Source organism: Kryptolebias marmoratus, linkage group LG2, assembly GCF_001649575.2.
Source record: "Kryptolebias marmoratus isolate JLee-2015 linkage group LG2, ASM164957v2, whole genome shotgun sequence".
Taxonomy (NCBI): Eukaryota; Metazoa; Chordata; class Actinopteri; order Cyprinodontiformes; family Rivulidae; genus Kryptolebias; species Kryptolebias marmoratus.
In genome coordinates, this window is record NC_051431.1 from 4,171,397 (window position 1) to 4,193,742 (window position 22,346).

At 37.1% G+C, this 22,346-nt stretch overlaps 1 protein-coding gene across 2 annotated transcripts in view; it reads left to right on the top strand.

The window, feature by feature from the left end:
- Positions 1-19,086, top strand: part of cntn5 (contactin 5) — a 123,723-nt gene extending 104,637 nt beyond the window's left edge. Inside the window, exons 13-24 of one of the 2 annotated variants that reach the window (XM_017416461.3) lie at positions 91-218; positions 605-792; positions 3,239-3,359; positions 6,265-6,423; positions 8,998-9,147; positions 9,819-9,889; positions 15,907-16,141; positions 16,235-16,344; positions 16,466-16,652; positions 16,798-16,910; positions 17,324-17,492; positions 17,986-19,086. In XM_017416461.3, coding sequence (XP_017271950.1) covers positions 91-218; positions 605-792; positions 3,239-3,359; positions 6,265-6,423; positions 8,998-9,147; positions 9,819-9,889; positions 15,907-16,141; positions 16,235-16,344; positions 16,466-16,652; positions 16,798-16,910; positions 17,324-17,492; positions 17,986-18,089 — 1,735 coding nt within the window. In that variant the 3' untranslated portion in view covers positions 18,090-19,086. The remainder of the gene's footprint in view (positions 1-90; positions 219-604; positions 793-3,238; positions 3,360-6,264; positions 6,424-8,997; positions 9,148-9,818; positions 9,890-15,906; positions 16,142-16,234; positions 16,345-16,465; positions 16,653-16,797; positions 16,911-17,323; positions 17,493-17,985) is intronic. The other variant, XM_017416463.3, reaches the window with a different exon arrangement.
- Positions 19,087-22,346: the final 3,260 nt, after the last annotated feature.

Below are 22,346 nucleotides of genomic sequence, written 5' to 3' on the forward strand. Positions count from 1 at the left end.
TGAGACTGCATACCTAAACTTGCAATGCCACTCCAGGTACGTGAATTTAATTCTCATACCTGTATTGATTTTTGTGTTCTTTTCTTACAGGATTATGTTGTTACGAAACAACACTTTGAAAATTGTTAACTCCAGCCGAGCGGATGAAGGGAACTACGTGTGCCGGGCAGAGAATCAGTTGGGCTCAGCAGAGATGACTGCTATACTGTGGGTAAAAGGTAAGTGATGCCCTGGAGGCCTTTATTTTCTGCCAAATTAGCACAAGTCAGCCTCCAGTAAACAGTCCCCAATGTCATTTTACCCCCCACCATTTTTTGGGTGCCAGGAAATTTATTGTGCTTGATCAGCCATGAAGAAGGGTTTTCACATTCAAGACTCATATTACAAGGGCAAACTTTAACAGTGCAACAGTCCATCTCAGAGATGCACTGCACACAGACCAGATCAGAGCGAACTAAAAGCTCAAAATGGCATTTCTTTGCTGCTCCCAGTTAAATTTGGCTTCTTACTGTTGCTTCGGCACTAATGTTGCAGTCAAATGCAGCTGCTTGACGCTAGTTTTGGGTAAGCCTGAGGTGACAGTGCAGCAGTTTTGTGCTTCCAGAGGCCATGCGTGTGGTGCTTAGCCCGAGCAGAGTGGAGGTGACCGTGGGGGAGAGCGTGGTGCTGAGCTGCAAAGCGACACATGACACATCCCTGGATGTGGCTTTCCAGTGGTTCTTCAACCAGAAACCCATCAACTTTCAGCAAGACGGCAGCCACTTTGAATACATCCAAACAGTAAGAGCAAGAGTAAGAGCCAAAGAATCTTAAATCGCTTCATAATGTTGGTTGTTCACCTTTGAAATAATCTTTATTTTACTAAACATGAACAATCATAAAAATGATACTGGTTGTGTGTGAATAAATTGATGTTTTTTCTTGCTTTTCTATTGTGTGAATGCTGAGTCACTACAGTTTTTCTTTTTTTCTGTGCATTTTTTAGAATCTAACTACTTCATATTCTGAGTGCTATTTTGGTGTGTGTGTGTGTGTGTGTGAGAGAGAGAGAGAGAGAGAGAGAGAGAGAGCGAGAGAGAGAGAGCTTTAAAATACATTTGATAAATACACATTTGTCTTCTTATGCTACCTTTAGTTTTTCAGCTGCCGTTCTTTTACTTTTTAGCTATCATTCTGCTACTTTTAGCCATTAGCCACCCATTTTGCAACATTTAGCTAGCATTTTTGCTTCTTCAGCTTTTAACTTGTTGCTTCTAAAATTCAGTTTCAGCTTCTTCATCAAATTTCAGTAAAGACATTCAGCACTCAGCATTTTCAGGCATTTTCACAGAAAATGCAATTTGTTTAGATTATTAGGTTTTTTTTTCCCCAAAATTTGTTGATCTATTATGTCTGTTTGTTAATTTTTTTTTTCTTTGCCTAGGACTTCCTTTCTGTATTTTTATTCAACCAGTTTCATTGCATGATCCAAGAAACTTCCTGCTTATATTAAACCAAATGATTACAATTTGTGGTAAATTGTCACACAGCCTCTAAGATTTAAACAGTTTTTTTAAATTAAATGTTTTGGCTGGTAAATTCTAATTTATGCTTTAATTAAATATGTAATACAAATAATTATAATTGACTTTTCTGGAAACTTAAGGTTAGGACTGAAATCTCAATTATTTTTGAATCAGTGAGGCTCAGAATATACCTCATCAATATAATAAAATTATGTAAATTTGAGATTTCTCATAAGTTGTATTCTTTGAAAGCTATAAATGTATAGAATAATGTCTCCAAACAAAACAAAACCAGACACGTAAAGTATCTGAAAGTATAAAAATCAGCGGAAACAGTAGCAACAGTAATCAGGAGGTATGGAACGAGCCATAATAAGGCTAATCAGTGCTACTTTAACAGTCTGGATGAAGAAAAACACGTTGGTAAATGCTTTACTGTTGGCTGGTGGCTTATCTCTATAGAAATCAGTGTTTCTGCTGAAGTTTTAACACTGCAACTGCTGTGAACAATGTGATTCTTCCCTAGCAAAAAACTTTTAAAATTAACTTCAATTTGATGCATATTTTGTGAAAATTGGTTAAACTTGAAACGTTGGTCCAACACAGATGTGAAGTATTTGCTGCCTTTGAATTTGTGACACAGAGTGAGTGTGATAATGTGGTCCAAAATACGTTCCTGTGATGTCACTCTGAACACGTCCGCTTGTGTATATATCAAAATTCTTAGGGGAAAAAAAGGACTCACAGTTTAGAGTTTGGCAGCAGAAAGTTTTTGTAACAATGTACTGCATATTACTAAATTTAGAGATCAGTCTAAAAATAAAGTGAAAACCATGACTTAGGATGATGATGTCACAACAGATGAGCGTGATGTGACAACAGAGCAGTGTTAGGTCATAAAATGTTTTTCCAAGAAATTGTGCATACTGTTATTTTTTTGTGCCAAGTCAATTTAAATGAAGATAAAAATACAAATCCAATGTTTTTTTTTTAAATCTTAATATTGATTTTGGAATGCTTAATGCAGCTGTAGCTCTATTACAGCTTACTTGAGGGCCTTTTTGCCTTAAGTAAGAAATTATTGTGTAATAAAATCCACAAAAATAGTCAACAAAATAAATTAAAAAATCCTAGTTTGACAGCTTCGTTACTTATCAGCTTTTGATCACATGTGAGTTTGAGGTGTGTTTGCTAATATTTTGACAGTAACATCTGAGTTTTATGTCTGAGCAAGTGTTTGAATGCCACAGAGAATAATAAAGCATAACAATGCTTGACAAATAAACCAGGATAAAAAAGGTTAGATGCAAATTAGCGACAGAGCAACTAGTCTTGTTTATGTTTATTTTTTTTGGTGTTAAAATCACATTCATCCTGAGGTATCCTGAGCCACAACTGCACTCTAGAGAGGAAGTATTTGCAGTGACAATCCTTCACAGGCAAATAGAGGCCGGGCTGAAGCATGGCTTGTAATTTTAATCAGGTTTCGTGCTAAACAGCTGCCTGTAGACCTTGGATTATTCCCAGTTTTGCCTTAGGCCTTTCTCATTTCAGCAGACAGAAAACACCAGCAGCTGAAGAATGTAACACCGCACAAGCACCTGAATTAAACAGGAATTTCTCAAGCCACATGAGCCTCTACAAGTTGTAATGGAATCACACTTCTTGTGTCATGCTCATTTAGGCTTGCCTGATGCCTCCGTTTTTTATGCTTTCCTTTCCCCCAATTGCAGCAGTCCTCAACTGTGGATCTGATGATTAGGAGCATTTTGCTGAAGCATGCTGGGAAGTATGGATGCCGAGCCCAGACCAGTGCTGACACTGTGTTTGCAGAAGCAGAGCTCCTTGTGCGAGGTAAGCCTGATATCTTTCAGTGCAGCAATAAACCGTGCTGTCGTGTTCACACTTCACCGGATACCAAACATCCCAACCTCCAAAAAATAAAAAATAAAAAATGATCAAGGTCCATGAAACATGATTGACTCATTCTCATGCACACCTGCTTTTGGAGAATTTAGCTCAAGGAGAATAAAAACAGTCAGTGTTTGGGTCAAAATTTATTTTCAGCTCTTAAGCAAAACATAAAAAAGTATTGTTTTGAAATTATAATATCAAACATTCATGATTTTGTCTCTCAAAAGAATAGGGGCTGATGTCTGCCACATTACAACCCCTTTTTGATCATCTTGATTAATCAATAATTATAACGTGGCTGTGCTCTACAGGCTGTCTATCTGCATGAACAACTTTAATATTCATTGTTAAATTGATTTTCTTCACTGTCTACAGATAAAATGTCCTTTTCTTCCTAAATATAATGTTATGTAATGATTATTGTCCATGCAGGTCTGGTTTTGACTGTCTTGTTATGACTCAGGGACAAGTTTTCAGGCTCCTCATTACTTTATGAATAACAATGCACCCATGCCTCACAGCGTCAAGAATATTTCTTCTGAGATGACAAAAATATTTATAAAAACCATTCATCCAAGTTTTTTATACTTCAGTTTTACTTTGTGTTTACATGTAGCATGATGGGCCCCAGTTTAATCATATTGTTTTGGCAAAAAGAGAAAAAAAAAATAAAAAGCAGGTGACATTTTTTAGTAGTATGACCAGCCCTGATTTGTACACAACCTTTCGCTCAAGGCACGAGTGTCCATGTTTGCCAGGAATTACTAAGCTATTAAGTCATATATTGATTTTATGTAAGCCATTCAGAAGCCTACGACAAGTTTAAAGCAGGCCAGCACAATATATTTAAATTTATTGTCACCGCAGTATTGGAACTGGAAAGGACTGCTTGGACTGCAACAAATCATATTTTAAGTATGCATTCAGGTTCTGCATGCTAATAATATATTTGGTCATCAAGCAGCCTCTCACTGGCCTTCATGCCCACACCTGCTTTGGATGATAATGATGACAGAACAGAAATTGAGGGGTGAGGAAAATGTGGGTTTATCGCAACTGATATTTTCACTGCAGTGTTAAACAATAATATATCACAAGTTTTTCTAATGTTGTGCAGCTCTAGTTTATAGGAAGTAAACAATATTTTATAAAACTGAGCTCTAGTCAACATTTAAAGTTAGAAACAAAGTCATTTTGGACTAAATATGTTACAACTATGAAGTTAAGCAAATTTTTACTTCACAAAGTATTGATTAATTCTGTTTTTTGCCTTCAGGTTCTTCTTTATTCTATGGACTTTTTTATTTTAGTACATTATCAGCCTTGGCCTGTAGACTGTGGTAAAACGCAAAAGTGTACAGAATGTTATTTATCTTGGGTTTTTTTGGTTTGTTTTTGTTCAGTAAAGCAAGTCAAAATAATATAATTGTACCTTATCAATATTAGGTATATTAGCTATAACTCTGCCACGATGCTGGAGGTGAAGGCTTCTTGTAGCACCTTTTCGTCCTTGGTTGGGTTTATAAAGATTCCATAATAATCTGATTGATTTACAACTATAGGACCTTATATTTCTTATCTTATAGTCTTATATTTTCTTGTATTTGGTGGAGAGTTGAAGTGTGGAAAAGCAAAGGCACCTGCTTATGTTATCACCTAAAAACATGTTATCACCCTGGCTTTAAAACAAAAGCATGTACTGTTTATTGATTCTAATTTTAATTTTTCTGTGTTACAAACTAAAACTTATTATTATTAATAATTATTGCCACATTCTACACCTTTTTCTCAGCTTTCAGTTGGTTCCGTCTCATCAGGACACTGGTAGCTACTCTAACTGACTGTCAGACAGATAGTATTCAGCTGAGGAGGCAGAAAAAAAGGCCAAAGTCAATTTTTAAAGCTTTAAAACCGTGTCGCAACTTTTTGGATCATGAATAACACATAATAGAATAAGAACTTTAAAGCTTAATGTCCAAATAATTCATAGCATTTAGTCATGGTTTATTAAAAAAGAAAGTATACCTTTACCTGATTAAATCCCTGGCCCCCTGCATAAAAAAAAAAACTTGCAACTTCTATTACACCAACACACTAAGCAGGCACACTATGGCTTTGCTCCCCATTTTATATCATAATCAGCTGCACATGTAGACAAGAACCCATTAAATTAAGTTAATTTTATCCAGACTGAATTGAACTTTACTAAAGTTGCAAAATACTGCACTGAGTATGGTGGAAGATGTAGTTTCTGATTGTTCTTGTTTTTCCTGTTACATTAGAAGTACTCAGTTACTTACATTGGTAAAGCAGTATTAAATCGGTTATATGTTTAAATACATTAGCAACATTCCTCTTGGAACCAGCACTATAGAATTATTGTTCCTGTAGCCAAGCCAGATGTAGGCGATGATAATTTAGTGTTTGCCCAGATCAAAAAATGCAAATGCCACTCTCTTTACAACCTTACAGGAACCTTTTAGGGACACAGTCCACTGAGTTTTACTGAGGATCTCACCTGCCAGCTTTTCTTTTACAGCTGTTCACCCTGGAGTCCTTAGATGTTTGTTGCACTTACAGATTGCATTTTCCTCCGAGGGCTGAAGTAAACATATGTTCAGCTGTATTGAAATACAGGAAGGGCTATCACACAATGTGTTTTAGTATAACTGGCTCTAAAAACACCATCAGATTTCCTTACACACTTTAGAGCAGCAGCAAATTGGTTTCTTTTTTTGTTTGTTTGTTTGTGTTTCTTCTGTCCTCGCATTTTGGAAGCATTTGTGCGTCAGATGTCCACAACTGTAGCCTAATTAAATCTGTCTCCTGTTTGTTCCTCCACCAGGCCCTCCTGGACCCCCCGGAGTGGTGATTGTAGAGGAGATCACAGACATTACGGCCACCTTGTCTTGGACCCGTGGCCTCGACAACCACAGCCCTATCAGCACCTACAATTTACAAGCCCGAAGCCCCTTTTCATTAGGGTGGCAAACTGTCAAAACAGGTAATCAATAAGGAGCAAATTGCTGCCTCTGGATTTAGAAGTTTAATGTGGGCTCATAAACAAGGCCTATAATCCTGCCCAAAGTCATATACAAAAATGGAGAATTAGCTCAACTAGAGCAGGAAGTGTTAATGAGCGGCATGATTAAAATGTCTTTTGGTAGTTTACTTTTTAAATATTAACATTAATGAATCTGGCACAAATCTAACTGTGAGTTTCATCAGATGCCTGTTTAAAAAGTTCAAATAGAAGTCTCGTATTGTTTTATGGCAGAACTTGGTCTTTGTTGAGAAGAGTTTTGTTAAAAGTGATGAGTCTGTTTCAAATGTCAGATCAGCACTTAGTGGAAAATTAACCTTTTGGACTTGAATCATAAGACTTATCTATATTCATTTAGTATATAGCACTTTCAGATCTTTAGAAACAAATTAGATTCTTATTTTTTTTGGTTACTTTAGAGAATAACCATCAGTTACTATCACTTAACATTAATGGATGAGGGCTTGCTAAGCGTTGTGTGCAATCTATCTTAATATGCCGTGAGATAATAATAGCAGAGTCTAAGGTGCGATAATGATACATCCCCAAAGATATATTAATCATACTTTGTATACACTCCTCTCACATCATGTCTGTTCAACTACATTTAATTCAATAAAGTACAATTAGGGCCCAGTGATAAATTTTCGGTGTTGAACTTGCTCAGATTAGCATAAAGGGGACTGAGCGTTTAGCCCCTACTTCTTGCAAACAAAGCTATCAGCTCGTGTTTGAAGACCCGCTTGCTTGACAGAGTCGTCTCATTGTTAGCTGCTTTTTTGTGATAAGAGCATAAGCTCCACTGCCTCAGAGACCTATGGTTCATTTGTGACACGGATGAGCTTTCAGTTAATGTTTATTTTCTGCTGCAGTATCAATACTGGCAATGCTTTATTATGGAAGTAAGACAAAAAGCTAGACTGGTTAAGTTCCCTCCTGGTAATTTAGTTTTAAATACATTTATAAGGCATTTTCCAGTCTGAGTATGTGATTTATTATGTAGCTCAGTTCTACAGAAGCTGTGAGAATTGATTGAATGGGTAATGACTTCTATTTCTTTATGTGCTCTGATGCTGCAATTAGGCTGTTGTTCATGCATCAAAATGTCATATGCCGAGTGTTAAGTAAACTCTGGAACATCACCACCTGGTGTGAAAATATGCCAAGTCACGGGGAATCTGGAGAAGAGATAAAAAAAACCCCTGTGCAGTCAATAAGAACAAAGGCGATAGATTTATTTATTTCATTTATTTGTCTTTTCTGCTACACACTTCCACTCACTGAATTTGAAATGAAGCAATAGTTATAGTTTAGAGGTTAAGGATTGTGTCTCATCTTTTACAAGCCGGAGTAAACAGTACAGAAAATGTATTCTGCTTTTTCTTTTATTGTTTTTTTATTTTTCAAATCCATTCGCCCACAGTTTTAGGAAACATAAAAACGGCACATCCTCATAAGACTTGATGACTTCACTTTTAAAGTAATGTGTTGCTGTTAATGAATGCCTGTAAGCTACAATCCAGGCCCTATTGACCTGTCATGTCTTTGCCTCTTCTCACTTAATTCAGTCTGGCCTTTTGCAATAAAACACCTGCTCGGTTCCATAAGTCCTTCAGTCCAAACGATCTTATAGGCCATTTGTTCGTACCCTTAAACTGGGCCTGTAATGGTGTCCTCACTACTAAATGACCAGACAGAACATTTTTCGTTCCTCAAATATGACTCATATAGCAGTTTCCACATATTTAAAAAGGTCATTAGGAGACATTTTCTTCATCATGCCACAGTGTTGATTAGATTCTATTAAGGCTCTGCTTCATGTAGTGCTTTCAACAACAGGACACACATTTAAAAACCAGAAAATTAAACAGTTTTTTTCACATCCTTGTTATTTTTATGTGCTACCTCAAGGCCACAATTATTTAAACACTTATTTTACTTCATGGTTGAGTTTTGGCAATAAGAAAGAGCTTGTTTTAGATTAGGAAAAAAAAATCATGATTAGCAATAAAATACTTTTTTTTTTTTTAAATGCCACCTTGTTATGGCTCTTTAATGACACATCAACAACAGATGTTACGACAAAGTTTTTGTCACTTTGGTGTGTTTTTAAGCAATAAAACTACTTGCTTAAGCATATAAATCAAAGCTACTTGAGTAAGTAAAACATCACAGTTAGGACTAAAATACATTCTGACTGCTGCATCTTGTCAATAGATGCAAGTTCGCAGTTCAATTAAAACTTTTTTGCTGCTTGGCCAGAAAATCTTCTTTACACTCTTGGTTGCCTTGGCGACAGTTTTTATACCGTAAGTGGGAGTGTAATTTAAAGTCTTTGATTCCTGAGCGATTTCCTCCTCAGTGTGGATTGGAACCCGATCAAACACCCTCACGGCTGAAGGTTTGCACTTATGCCGGTGTTTTTTCTTGCACGATGTATGCGATGTAAACTGTAAAAGCTGTTTTTTGTGTTGTTTGTTTTGTTTAGTTTTTTTTTCTTATTGAACAAACTAACAAGCTCCACTGTTTTTGCAGACCCAGACTCAGTCACGGGGGACATGGAGTCAGCTGTGGCAGTAGAGCTCAATCCCTGGGTGGAATATGAATTTAGAGTGGTGGCAAACAATGCAATCGGGACAGGAGATCCCAGTGCTCCGTCTAGAAAAGTTAGGACCAAAGAAGCAGGTAAATTCTGGATTAGCATTATGTGCAAGTCACATTTTGACAGATAGCAGAATAAATAGCCTAAAAAGATATTATTTGCTGCATTCAGTTGTTCAAACATTGTCACCCAGTGATCTCAAAACTGTATTGTATTTTCATTCCTGATATAATCAGTTTTAATTGAGGAAAGAATAAAAAAAGATGAAAAATATGAAGCCTTTTTTCTGTTAAAGCAGCTAGTTTTCTAATAACCTGAGGCAACAACACATCACTATACAGTAAATTCCTTTTGCCGCTTCACTAGCTGCTCATTTCCTCTCTAAAATATAATTACTAAGGTCAGTGGTCATTTCAGAGGAGCTTTTATAATCTGCCCCATCTCCTCAGCACAATTAACAGACTAATTAATGTATCTACACACAATTAATCCATCCATAAACTTACAATACGTGAGCCAAATGTCAACAACATGGTTTCATTACAAAATGCTGAACCACCCTGTGGTTATCAGTGTGATTTTTCATTTTTTTATTATTTTATTAAACAGGAGCAGAAGGCTAACTAAGTTTTCAGTGTTCTGCCAAATTAATTATTCTTATCTTCAGTTGTCAGTAAAGAAATTTGTCAGTTTGTTGTGTGGGTTTCGTGATGCTGTCTTAATGTTTTTTTTTGTTTTTTTTTTCTTTGCACAGTTCCTGCTGTGGCTCCATCAAATGTTAGTGGAGGAAACGGCCGCAGGCACGAACTGGTCATCTCGTGGGAGGTAGGTCCTCTGCCAAAAACCTCCCTCTGTAGAACAAATGTGACAACAAGTGCAAAAACCACAAAATGTCACAGCAGTTCTGCTGTTAGGAAGCCTCAGATTTGGTTGAATAAGCAGGTAATCATGGAAGCTTTCATTTAGTCTACTATCACAATTAAAAGATGGAAATTTACTCTTTGTGTCTGAGAATTTAAAATAATGTTGATGAATTATATTTTCTGTAGAGAGGTTTGTGAAGTCTATATCATATTCAAAATGTTGATCTTTTAGCATGATAATTTGTATTAAAGGGATAGTCTTGTCGACTTTGAAGAGATGTTCTGTCCAATAGTTATCAATAGCTGGAATTTTATCAGCCATGACACCCTTGACACAGAGTATTAAAAAAAGAGTCAAACGTTTATCCATTCACAGTACCCATGCATTTCCATAGAAATACGAACAATGTAGAATGTAAAATGTAATATTAACTAATGTCCTGTTCTTCACCGGTATGTTGTTTTTGCCAAAAGAATTGTTTTAAAAGAATGAAAAACAATAAATAAATAAAAAATTGGCACTTGTTTGGCCACCCATTAGCCTAGCCTGGATGAAGACTTTTGCATCTTTCTCTCCATGCTGTGTTCTACGACTGATGTGAATATTACACAGAACACCACTTCAAAGTTGACTAGACTATCCTTTTAAAATACAAAAGTCAGTGAAAGTAATCAATGAATTAGGTTCAAGTTTTGCACAGCTAAAGGTCCTTGCAGTAAGAAAAAGGTACACCAAACAACAGCATGTTTTTCAGGTAAAGTGCTTTAAAACTGTCAGTTTTATAACCTTTAAAACCCACGGTAAGCTGTTTAGAATACTACTCATTTTTATGCTCAAAATCATCTTTCTGTAATAATTTGAAAAGAAAAAGCAAGCAAATGCAAGGTAAAGTCAGCTTCAAATGAACTCAGTTTACAGTGAGATTAAAGTGTGATAAGTGATAATTAAAGTGTGAAATGTGCCCTTTGGTTTAAAGAACGTATAACTGCACATAAACCTTTGAACAATCGGTCTCAAAATAAACATCTCAAGTCAGCTGCAATAAGGTTCAGTTCTGAAACTGCAGCTTTTTTATTGTCTCTGTCAGAATTTGATGATCAGTATGTAATAAATTCTGTATGTAAATGTGACTTAATAATGATGTAGAGGTTGCCACTCCATGTACTTTTCATCAAAAACTTTCATTTTTGTTGCCTGGGAATTCTTGTCATCCATTATTAAGGGGGATGGAGCATGGTTGATGAACGACGCCAGTTCTTGTGGTTCTGCTTGAAGGAAATGGATTGATGATTTTACGTTGCACAGATGACTGCATTAGTTTTCAGTCAGTTTTATTCACTCTAGGTAAAATACAGTAAGATGAATAGCTGCAGTTCTACTTCATGTGTGCTGGGGACCTGTCGTCCTTTTCCCAGAGCCTTTAAAGTTGGATCTAATTAAAACGTAGCAGAAAGTCCTAGCAGCTTGTGATGAGAAGAGTTTAGACATGCTCATAAACTGGAATAAGAGTGAATGCATTGAGGGATTTGCCAGAGTGTTTAAAGAACAAAGCTGAGCACAGGAGACTGACAACATCTGAGATTAGAGAACCTCTTCTTTGTTATTAAAATCATTTACATTTCCCAGTGACACCTACAGGGCCAAATCTCTCTAAGGAATATCATTTTGTACATATATATTCTTTTTATCCCAAGGATTAAGGGTTTTTGCGTTTATTTGACAAATCTAGTCATAACGAGGAATTTGGTGTCAAGTCTGGAAGGTTATGGCATGTATAGAGGAAAAACTCATTTAAGTTTTGACAAAAGGGATCAGTTTTGCCAAAAATGTAAAATACAGCATTAGGTTTCTCAGTTTCTTTGTTATAAAGTTTTGCAGAAATATTGTAGATTCATGGTATCTATGAAATTCTGTTTAGAACAAAGTTGCAAATAATCAACATTAACTCAAAAGAATAGCAAACTATGGCTCACATACTGTATGATAAGTTTCTCCCTAAAAGAATGTAAAGACCTAACTATCCATTGATTTATTTTTACTTTCTTGGTTCTATAGATTAACTCAGTTTCCATCAAGGCTTTCTTGAAATGATCAAAATACATTTGCTGCAAGCAAAAAGCACAAAATTCAGTGGCACACCTGTATAACATAGTGTGGCTCTCATACTGTAGGTGCCAGTTTTTTTGTTTTTTCTGCTTTTTGGGGGATTTTTGGTATTTGGTATTTTGTTGTGCCTCCTAGTTGGAGGCATTATTAGGTCCACCTTCAAAATAGGTCGACAGATTAATACAGATTTGTTTGAATATGTATTTTTTATGTTTCTTCTATTTTACAGCAACTGTATAAACCTTTCAGAAGTTTTTGTGTTTACGTCGGGTAACCTAAAAAATTACTTGATGCTTCATCATTGTATTTTATTTCTCACCGTTTCTGAACTTTAAAATTTAGCATCTGTGCTATGACACACTGCCAATGCCGTGTGTGACACACACAGTCAATATTCTGGCTATGGAATATTGTCACGATGTGTGAAGTAGAGAGTTGGAACCTTCATGGTTTAGATACTCTGACATCAGACAAATGAGTGGTATCCAAATATGTTAAATGGCATTAGGCACGTTTTACATTATTTTAGGCTGATGCAATCACAAGCTGAAAAATGTTCTTGTTTTAAAGTTACAGTATTTAATGCTGCAACATCACTATAGTAGTAGTTCTCTTTATCACATAGAAGACAGCTCCACAGCCGTAGAAACAAAGGTTCTATAACCCAGATGGTGACGCACAAAGTCCCAGTAAGTCATAACCTTTCTGAGAGAAAAAAGGCAAGTGAGATGCACATTATATCCAGGAGAATATCACAAAGGTTGAGGTTGTGTTGTGGGGCTCAGGTGTGTGCTTATCATTAGGGCAAAGTGACCTTTTTCCATTTCAGAAGGGATACATTGGCTACCCATCTGCTGTATTCTGCATGATATTCTCTGACTTCCTTGAATTTGAACTCTTAGCTGGTCATAAAAGGAGACCAGATATTACATCAAATAAACGAACATTAAGGGAGTCCATTGGCATAAAATGGTCTTCTGGAGGAGAAGAGAAGACGGTGAAGAAGTTATTGTTCAAAGCAAATCACTAAATGAGATATGACATGATGCTGTATAACAAAAGATTAAACTTTACCGGTCTCTAGTGGGGGTGGGGGTAAATTAGATGACTGGAAAGCATCACAGTATGAGCATTTTTACCACAAAGTCCTGACCCTTTTTTAACAATGTAAAACAAATTAATTCTGATTTTATGTCTCATTTATAATTTATTCACAAATGCCTTCTAAAGTTGTTTGAAGCACTTGAGCAAGTTGTTAAAATGGCTATTATTGTCACCTTATTGCAAGTTTTAAAGAGCTTTTTTTAGGCTTTGTGCAAGCTGTGGAGTATCACCAGCAGTGCAAAGTCTCTTGCTTTATTATTAACAACTGTGCAACAGTGGCTCGAGAACAAAGCTCACTGCATTTTAAAAAGGATTTCAATTTATTCTGTTGAAATTTGCTTAACCGGCCAGGATTGTAAAGAGAGAGGGCGTGGGGCAACTTGGTCACAATTGCAGAACCTGCTGATAAAGCTCAAAGAGGGCCAGCTGGGCTGTGTACTACACAAAGCTGCATCAGCGGCACAAGTGATTAAGATGTAGAGAATTTCAAATTTGGTCCCATCAGAGAGGCACAGTGATGATTAACCTTGACTTCTAGACTCGTTCCCACTAAATCCAGGGATGTTTATGAATATGTGTTTGTAATCTCTAGCTACAGTGGTTCCAGAAAATGCAATAAATCTCACACCAACTTAGGAGGATATTAATGTGGACCCGATCCAACTGGACAGCTTGGCTCCTAGCCAGATTCAGGGCAATGCATGTTCAGAATTACTATGAGCAAAGATGATAATTTGCAATTGAGATGGGTTGAAGGATATATTAACAGGGGATGAGTGAACAGATGTGGAGACAACTGACATTTATTCTTGTAGTTATTAAGTATGGAACCCAACTGGAGCTGAGAAGATAACCTTCACATCAGGAGAAGTGCCCCTCAGTGGCACATCATGGGAAATAATGTCCATTCCAGATGGGATGGTATTTGCTAGTTCACCTCATCCTATTTATAACTTATAAGTGTGATTACCTTGGTGAGGATAACACAATGACAACCTCCCTATGTGTATTTTAGGACCCCATGTTAAAAGAACAATGAAACTAAACCAAACAGCTACATTGACAAAAAATAAGACTGGTTGTTGAATAAACAGTTGACTGATAAGGAGCATTTCTAAGCTTTTCAATGATTTGAAGTTTTTAAGAAATTTAGGCAGATAAAAACTTATTGCCCCAAATTTTTTTAAAGATTAAAACAATGACTGCCTTATTTTGATTAAATGTTTATGACAGGATGCACTATGAACTGTAATAAGCATGTTTTCTTTGAGTAAAATAGCTTTGTTCTTAGAAAAAACCTTCTCAGCTGTGCTGTTGTTAAAAAAAAAAAAACTTTTTCTGACATAGTGTTTTATTTTATTTTTTTTCATTTTGATGTCCAAGAAGTAGTTTCAAATGAATCACAACACTTAGCTGCAGAGGCCTCCTGCTGGCATATGGCATTTTAAATTGTTTTTGCTTTGCCCTACTTGTTCTTGTTTCGGCTAAATGCTTTTTGAAATAAATCAGGAGTCTGTCAGTGATCAATGAAGCTGGATATTAAAGGAGACGGTGCAGGAATGTTAGCCCTTTTTGGCAGTCAAGGCATGTGAGTGCGTGGCAGTTCTGCCTTTCCAATCATCTGTGGAGAGTTGTCAGAGCCTCCACTGCCATGGTGGGCAAGGTTATTAAGCAGGATGAATGACTAAACAGTCTCCCCAGCTTCATTCAGCCGTCTCATTAGAGCAGACTCTTTGACTGCTTTTTCTCAAGGAGCCATAGGGAGGACTATTAGTGATGCCCCCATAGTCACCATCGATGAGCCCAGCAGGTCCAATCATTTTAGTCAGAGGACTTACCTTACATCCCTTTCACACTGTTTCCTCACATATCTGTGTCTATCTTATTCCCCAAACCCGCAAGCGTTCCTAAAATCCATTTGCTAATTTATCCATGCTAATTTCAAAAGAACTATACTCCCTGGCATCTCCTTAAATGCAATACCAGATCTGGTAATAATGTTGATGAAAGCTAATTTATTTTCACTGATCATCCTTGTAATTAGGCAGTCATGGTGATTGGTCTTTGTTGAATGAAATGTGAACTAGATCTCCATTCACCCGCAATTCCTCTGTAGAGTGGATGGCTAATATGGGCGATGCCTTCAGGGGACACTGTAACTCAGTAGCTTATGCAAATCAACACATTACAGCATTAGCAGCAGACTTGTTGCCAAAAACAGGTGCACAGGTGTTTGTCATTTATTAGTTGTAGCCAAAGATTTAATCTCTGCAGCTCATATTTTAATTAGATTCTAGTTCACTTAATAAATTGGCATTTGATTTGATTAAGCACAGAGCAGCTGCAGAAGACAGTTCCCAGTTTCTCCACTTCAGGAAAACCAGAAATAATCACCGAAAGCCAGCGTACAAAACCTGTGTCATAAAAATCCTTCTGTCAAACATGGAAAGATAAATAGCTACATAATGGGCACAACTGAGCCAAATATGATTTGTTTCCATTACTCAAGGCTGGCTGCTTCGTTGCTAACACCAGCAGGCAGTTACAGTAAAGGAAAGTGAAAGCTGGTTTTCTTGGGAAGAGAAAAAAAAAATCTTTATTTAGGTTGTTGTTCAGTAAGATTTTTCCTTGCACTGAAAAACATGTCCAGGAGAGAAAATGTGCAAATGGTTCATTTTCCATCACAGAACTTCAGTGTTACTAAGACAGGCTTGCTCTTAAACTCAATGACTCTTTGATGATTTGTTCTTGCTTTTCTTTACTTTCAGCCCGTATCTGAGGAGTTCCAAAATGGAGAGGGCTTCGGGTATATTGTTGCTTTTCGGGCCAATGGGACCAGAGGCTGGAAGGAGAAGATGGTGACCTCAGCGGACGCGACCATGTACAAATATAGAGACGAGACTTTTCCTCCTCTCACCCCATTTGAAGTGAAAGTTGGCGTATACAACAATAAGGGAGATGGACCGTTCAGCAAAGTAGTCATCATCCACTCTGCGGAGGGTGGTGGGTGATATTCGTGACTGGATGAATTTACAACGTTCACAGCAGAGATGCTTTAATCATGACAGAATCATCTTAATTTGCTTTGCTTCACAGAGCCAAGAGAAGCACCGTCTGACGTAAAAGCTTACAGCATTTCTTCCTCGGAAATTAGGGTGACCTGGAAACCACCAAATCCCGGCCCTGGAAGACCCAGAGGATATGAGGTATTTATACATATTTCTATTCTTGTATGACATTTTGAAGAAGCTTTAGTTTCTTTTGTGGATTAGCTCAAACGTTTTTTGAAAACAATAAGTTTGATCTTGTCTTTTTTTCTGTGAATAGGTCAGCTACTGGAAGGAATCTGAGCAGGAAGAGTCTGCAAAAAAACAACGTACAGTGAAAAATGAAACATCGATAGTTCTGACAGGACTGGAAGGAAACAGTGTCTATCTTATCACAGTAAAAGGCTTCAACAACATTGGCCAGGGTCCTGCCAATGCTCCTGTCACAGCCAAGACAAGAAAATCTCGTGAGTGCAGCACCAAAACTAGTCATGTGATAATGTAGCCAAAATACTTTTAAGGTTTGCTTGAAACTTAATAAAAATTCAAGCTACTTACTGAGGTGGGTAAAACTGTCTATAAAGGTTTGAATGTTTATCTCTCTCTTCATAGCTCCTGCTCAGCCTCCTACCAACCTTATGTGGATTCAGGAGGGCAATAACATTTCATTAAGCTGGGATCCAGTAAAGGCAAAAGACAATGAGTCTGACGTCATCGGGTACATGGTAACAATCTCCTTCTTAATCAGTTTCATAAGATGGAAAACAAATTGCAGAAGTATTTTTAATAGCATTTAAAGTTCTCTTGAATTGACATCAGCATATGGCAACTCTACAATTCTGATGATTCCTAATATTCATTATTCTGATTTATGATCAGAATTGTGCTTGTGTTGGACCCTATTTATTAAAAATAGTCTTCGGTTAAAGGTTAAAGGTTTTTCTTTTCCCTGCAAGTAACTGAATAGAAACCGCTAAATGTGTAATAAAATAGTGACATACATACATATTTGGAAAATAATTTTATATAACTATGAACACAGTTGTTCAAGTCATTAAATGTTCCTGGAGTAAACTATAATAATGTGAACTGTACATATGGTGTAAAATAGAAGTGAATTTGTGCACATGCCTTGCAGGTGTTACTCAAACAGGAGGGCCGAGGCCACATCCAGGTGACAAGAACCATTAACCCTTCCACCATGCTCTCACTGCCAGAGGGGGGCACTTACACCATTGACGTGCGAGCACTCAGTGAAGGTGGAGAGGGAGCCTTTACCTCCCAAGTTCGAGTTGTCACCTCCTCTGGTGAGCTTAGAGTTGGTCAGCTGTCTTTCCTCTCAGTCACACGCTGCCATGCACGACCTCTAAACTTAAAACTCCATACATAAGCTGTCTTCTGTTTGTAGCCTTTTTGTGTCCTGGCCATAATGCTGTCAACACATTTAATGTGCGACTCAAGTTTCCTTTGGTTAATGCTGCTTTAATTACCCTGCCCACTCAAACCGTCCTACTCGTGCACAGCCAATTAACTCTAAAGCAACAGGATGAACAGAAGGCTTGTGGTCTTGTGTGTGATAAAGGAGCTCTCCAGGGCAATGTGTTGCTGTTTTTCTTCTACTTTCTGTTTTCTTTCAATGTTCTTTTTATGTCTTTTTGAAAAAGAAATATGCCTTCACAGCTCCAGACAACATAAGATCAATTCATTCAGAAGACTAATGGACTCACTTAGCATCCAAAATGAATGTATTGTTGGGTCCATCAGTATTGACTCACCTCCTTTCCCCTTCTCCTCTTTTAGGCGTTCGAGCAAAAAGCAACCAGTGCTCTGTGCACTGTCTGCTACAGAGCCTAACGTGGACAACACTACTCCTGGTTCTACTGGTGCCTTCAGCTTCTTGGTGAGGAAACTGTGCTATCCTCACATTTATGAAGGGGGCCACCAGTCTTCTGCTCCCTAACTCCCTCTGACTGCCTGATTGCTTTGGCCTTACCCATCTCAAAGGGCCTGAGGCACGCCAACAGGGGTTTTGAGTCAGCCAGTTAACACGAAGCTCGTCCGAGTCCATCTTTTTTTTTTCTGCCCTATTTAATTTGAGGCCCAGATGTTAGATTCACACCGTTCTTTATGAACATCACCATAGTGTTGTACTGTAGTGTACTTTGTGTAGAAAGATTTGTTTAATCGTTTCTTTTAAAATTCTGTGCCCCTCTCATTGACTGACATCTAACCACTTCCAGACGGCTCCTACAGCTCCCAGGACCCACAGAGCATGAACAATTCCTTGAAAGCTGCCGTGGTGGTAATACAGGGATCAGCCGGCCTGTTTCTTTTCATTACTTATCTGCATCAATTTACCCCTTGGCTGCCTAACAGCAATGCAGCAGAAGCTCAGTAGAGATAAGTGCATTGTTTTCTTATTCACACACTGAGAAGAAAAAAAGTTTTATATGGACCCAAGAATCTTACTATTTCCAGATTTGCTTTTTGTACATTGTGTTACCTTTAGACAAATAACAGTGGTGTGTAACAGCGATGTCCAACTCTGTTTTTTGGTAGCGATAAAGCATTGCTTGGTGATAACCTTTATTGGATGTATGGAAGTAGGAAACTGGTACTTAACCTTTAGTGCCCAAACTCATCGATAGACAAAGACAACTCTGTACGGACTCCTGGTGTCAGTACAAATAAATGTGATGTATATTTTTTAAAATCCTCTCTGTTTGTAATTTATACCGTTTGGAAAAGAAATTGTTATGAGGAAACACAAGGATTGCATATGATTGTTATTTTATTACTGAGCAGTCTGGTGAAAATTTAAAAAGGGTCTCATTATAAGCCTATCAAGGTATATCACATCTTAAGGTGACGTCTTAAGATCACTCATTTAAACTTTTAAGAACCAAAGGTATTTTATTTACAATCAGATTAAAAGATTTAGAAAAAAAAACATGTAAATAAATGTGATATTATTTTTTATTTAAAGGTTTGCTTGATACAATTGTTGGACAAATCATCTGCATTCAAACCATGCTTTTAAATAATGTATTTCTACCTCTGTTACTTTTAGAATGTTACTCTTCAAAAAGTTTGATACTTTAACTTTTTTTTTAGATTTAATCCCTCATATGAGGCATAGGAGGTTGCAAAACTTTTAGTGATATGAGAATCACTACGTGTCTCAAAATGAGCAGCATCAAGAGTTTCTCTCCATCCTCTCAGGCTCCTCTCTGGTCCTGTCTGCAGTACAATCTTATCTCTCACTGGACAGAATTCCAAATGAATATGCCTGAAGTGTAATTAATGTTAGTATGGAAATCTTTAGACCTGAAGCCTTCTTGCTTCAGCAGACCATTCACTTGCGCTGCCTCCAGCTCGATGGACTCCATTTCAGAGTCAGAGTAACCCAGCTACCTTGCTACAGGTTCAAAGAAGGGTACCAGCTAAACCTCGAGAGATAAGATCGAACAGCAGGGACAAACACTGCTCCAAGCAGTGTCTAACCCATCATTGCTTCCTTCAGACCTCTCCGTTTTGGTTACATCTAAAGAGGGAGAATTGGGAAGTTGGTCTCCTCCTTCTAACTTGTACATCATTTCTGTATGCGGTGCAAAACATTAAGCTGTTTAATGTGGCTGGAGAGAATTCATGGTGCTTTTAGTCTCTTCAGTGACGCAGGCTCAAACACATGCATCCACAAAAGTGCTAATGTACCGACCTTTAATTATTCATGCAGCACCTGTCTGTGTTGGCGCATCTGATTTATGATAATGGATTATGTATCCTGCTAGGGAATCTATTTGGTTCGGAAAGCCCAGAGCTATAGTGTCAGCAATTAAAGCACAAAGTACCCCCTGGGTTAATGTCAGTGTGTCGGTGCATGCAAGTCTGCACCATGATATACTGTACTTTTCATTTTATACAGTATGTTTAATGGTTTTCGTCTTAATGTATATTTTATTTTGTGTATATATGGTCACTTTTACTCACTTACCCTACCAGTAGTTACATTAACATTTAAATAGATTCACTGTATGCTCTAGTCAACAAAACTTCTGGAGAATTAACACCAAGTTTGGTATCTTAGTAGGTATTTTCAAGTAACACTTTATGGTTTTTACAATGAATACAGTCAGCAAGTTTAAACTGTGATTTCATTTGAAGGAATTCAAAACAAAATTGGAAGACCTGTGTACAAACTTCTCTTTTTGTATCCATGCAGAATTCCTCCAGGTCCAACTGTTTGCAGTCACATCATTTTATGTCTTTGTGTTTTACTTATGATGCATCAGATTATGAACTGATGTAAAATTCTACAATATATTTTGCAACCTGTAATGAAGTAATTTTTACTCATGTAAGTCATTTTTAGTTTTATGTCAGTAAGGAATGATGTTCCAAAACCTCTCAAGCATTTTGAGATATTGTTGCTTTCATTTTTTTTGCTTGTTTTGCATGTTTTTATATTCTGATCTGCCCTTTCTAATCTCAAGGCTTACGGATGGTTTAGACCTTGTGTTGAACCCTCTTCCTTAGCTGTTGTGAAGACGTCTTTTTATGATAGACCTGGATGATCAAATGCCTACCACCTAGTGAGTTTTCCTTACATGGCTTGTTGATGTGCAGTGTTTAGTCTCTCTTTCTCTCTCTACAGTGAAAAAAAATCCAGTTATCATCCAATGTTTTTTTGTGTGGACATCAAAGTCCTTCCTGTTGCTAAGCACAGTGCATGTCTTTTCTATTTTCGTTTTTGCTGTGTGTTTTACTTGCACTGAGGACTCAGTTGTCTGCATGTTGTGAGTTCACAGCACCAGCTTCATAAAGCCATGTTTGGTATCAACTTCAACTTTCTAAATGTATAAATCAATCATGAAAACAATGATCAAAGCAGTTCATGAAAAAGTTGTCAACTACATTTCATTTTCTGAACAATAATAGCTATTCTCTTTGTTAAACAGATATGTTTGCTAAATTCTAATTTGTATTTTACCTACCTCACCTCTCCCCTCACCTTCTACTGGAACCCTGTGAGGATGGAACGAGGACAGAACATTGACGGATGAATGGTTTTTACTTTGGGAGTCTAAGTGTCTGTCTTTATGTATGTTCTTCTAACATGAAAACATTTTGTAAGAAACTAAAAAAACAAAAAGTGCATTGTGGTATTTTACACCTAATGATTTTTCCTTGCTTGAGTTTGGTTGTAGCCACTCTTTTAAGTTCTGACCAAATATGTAGACCCAGAAATCAAACCCAGAATGGGACCAATGTTGCTTTTTGGCTGGTCCCAGCACAAGTTTTGAGTCATGCAAGCAAATGGAACATTGCTGTTTTTTAAAAACAAATACCTTATTTTTAAACACCAGTGTTAACTTTATTTATGTTGCATAAGTCTTACCTTGCTGCTGTATGTTCCTAATATTCATTTTTCAAATATTCTTGTTTTTTCTAATACATTTAGCCGTAATTCTGTAATTAGGGCAGGAATACATAACACAGCCTGGCCCATACTTGCATAGTATGTACTGGATACTTACCAGGTATGTGCCGGGTACTTACTAATTGCACACCAAGTACTTACATGGTATATACCTGGTACATACTGTGTGCATATCAATGGGGGCCAAGCTGTATTAGGAAGTGACTTGTTACCCTGTATTTACAAGGTACGCACCTGCTTTTTACCTGGTATGTACTGAATATGTACCTCATACATTCTGGTATTTATCGGGTATGTACCACATATGTACTGGGCTGTGTTGCTTCTGCAATAGATAATATAACACCATGAATGTGTGGAGGGGGAGTAGGCGGAACTTAAAAAGTCATATTTCTAGTGCTCAGTCTCTGGTTCCAAAATTATAGTGTCGGCTTCCATACACTGTGGCTTCAATTCTTAAGAACAAAAGTAAGTGGGGACACTTAGTCCAACAGTATCTACAGGTGCTGGTCATAAAATTAGAATATCATGAAAAAATAGATTGATTTCAGTAATTCCATTTAAAAAGTGAAATTTGTATATTATATTCATACATTACATACAAACTCATATATTTCAAATGTTTATTTCGTTTAATTTTGATGATTACAAATGACAACAAATGAAAATCTCAAATTCATCATATCAGAAAATTAGAATCTTGTGAAAAGGTTCAAAATTG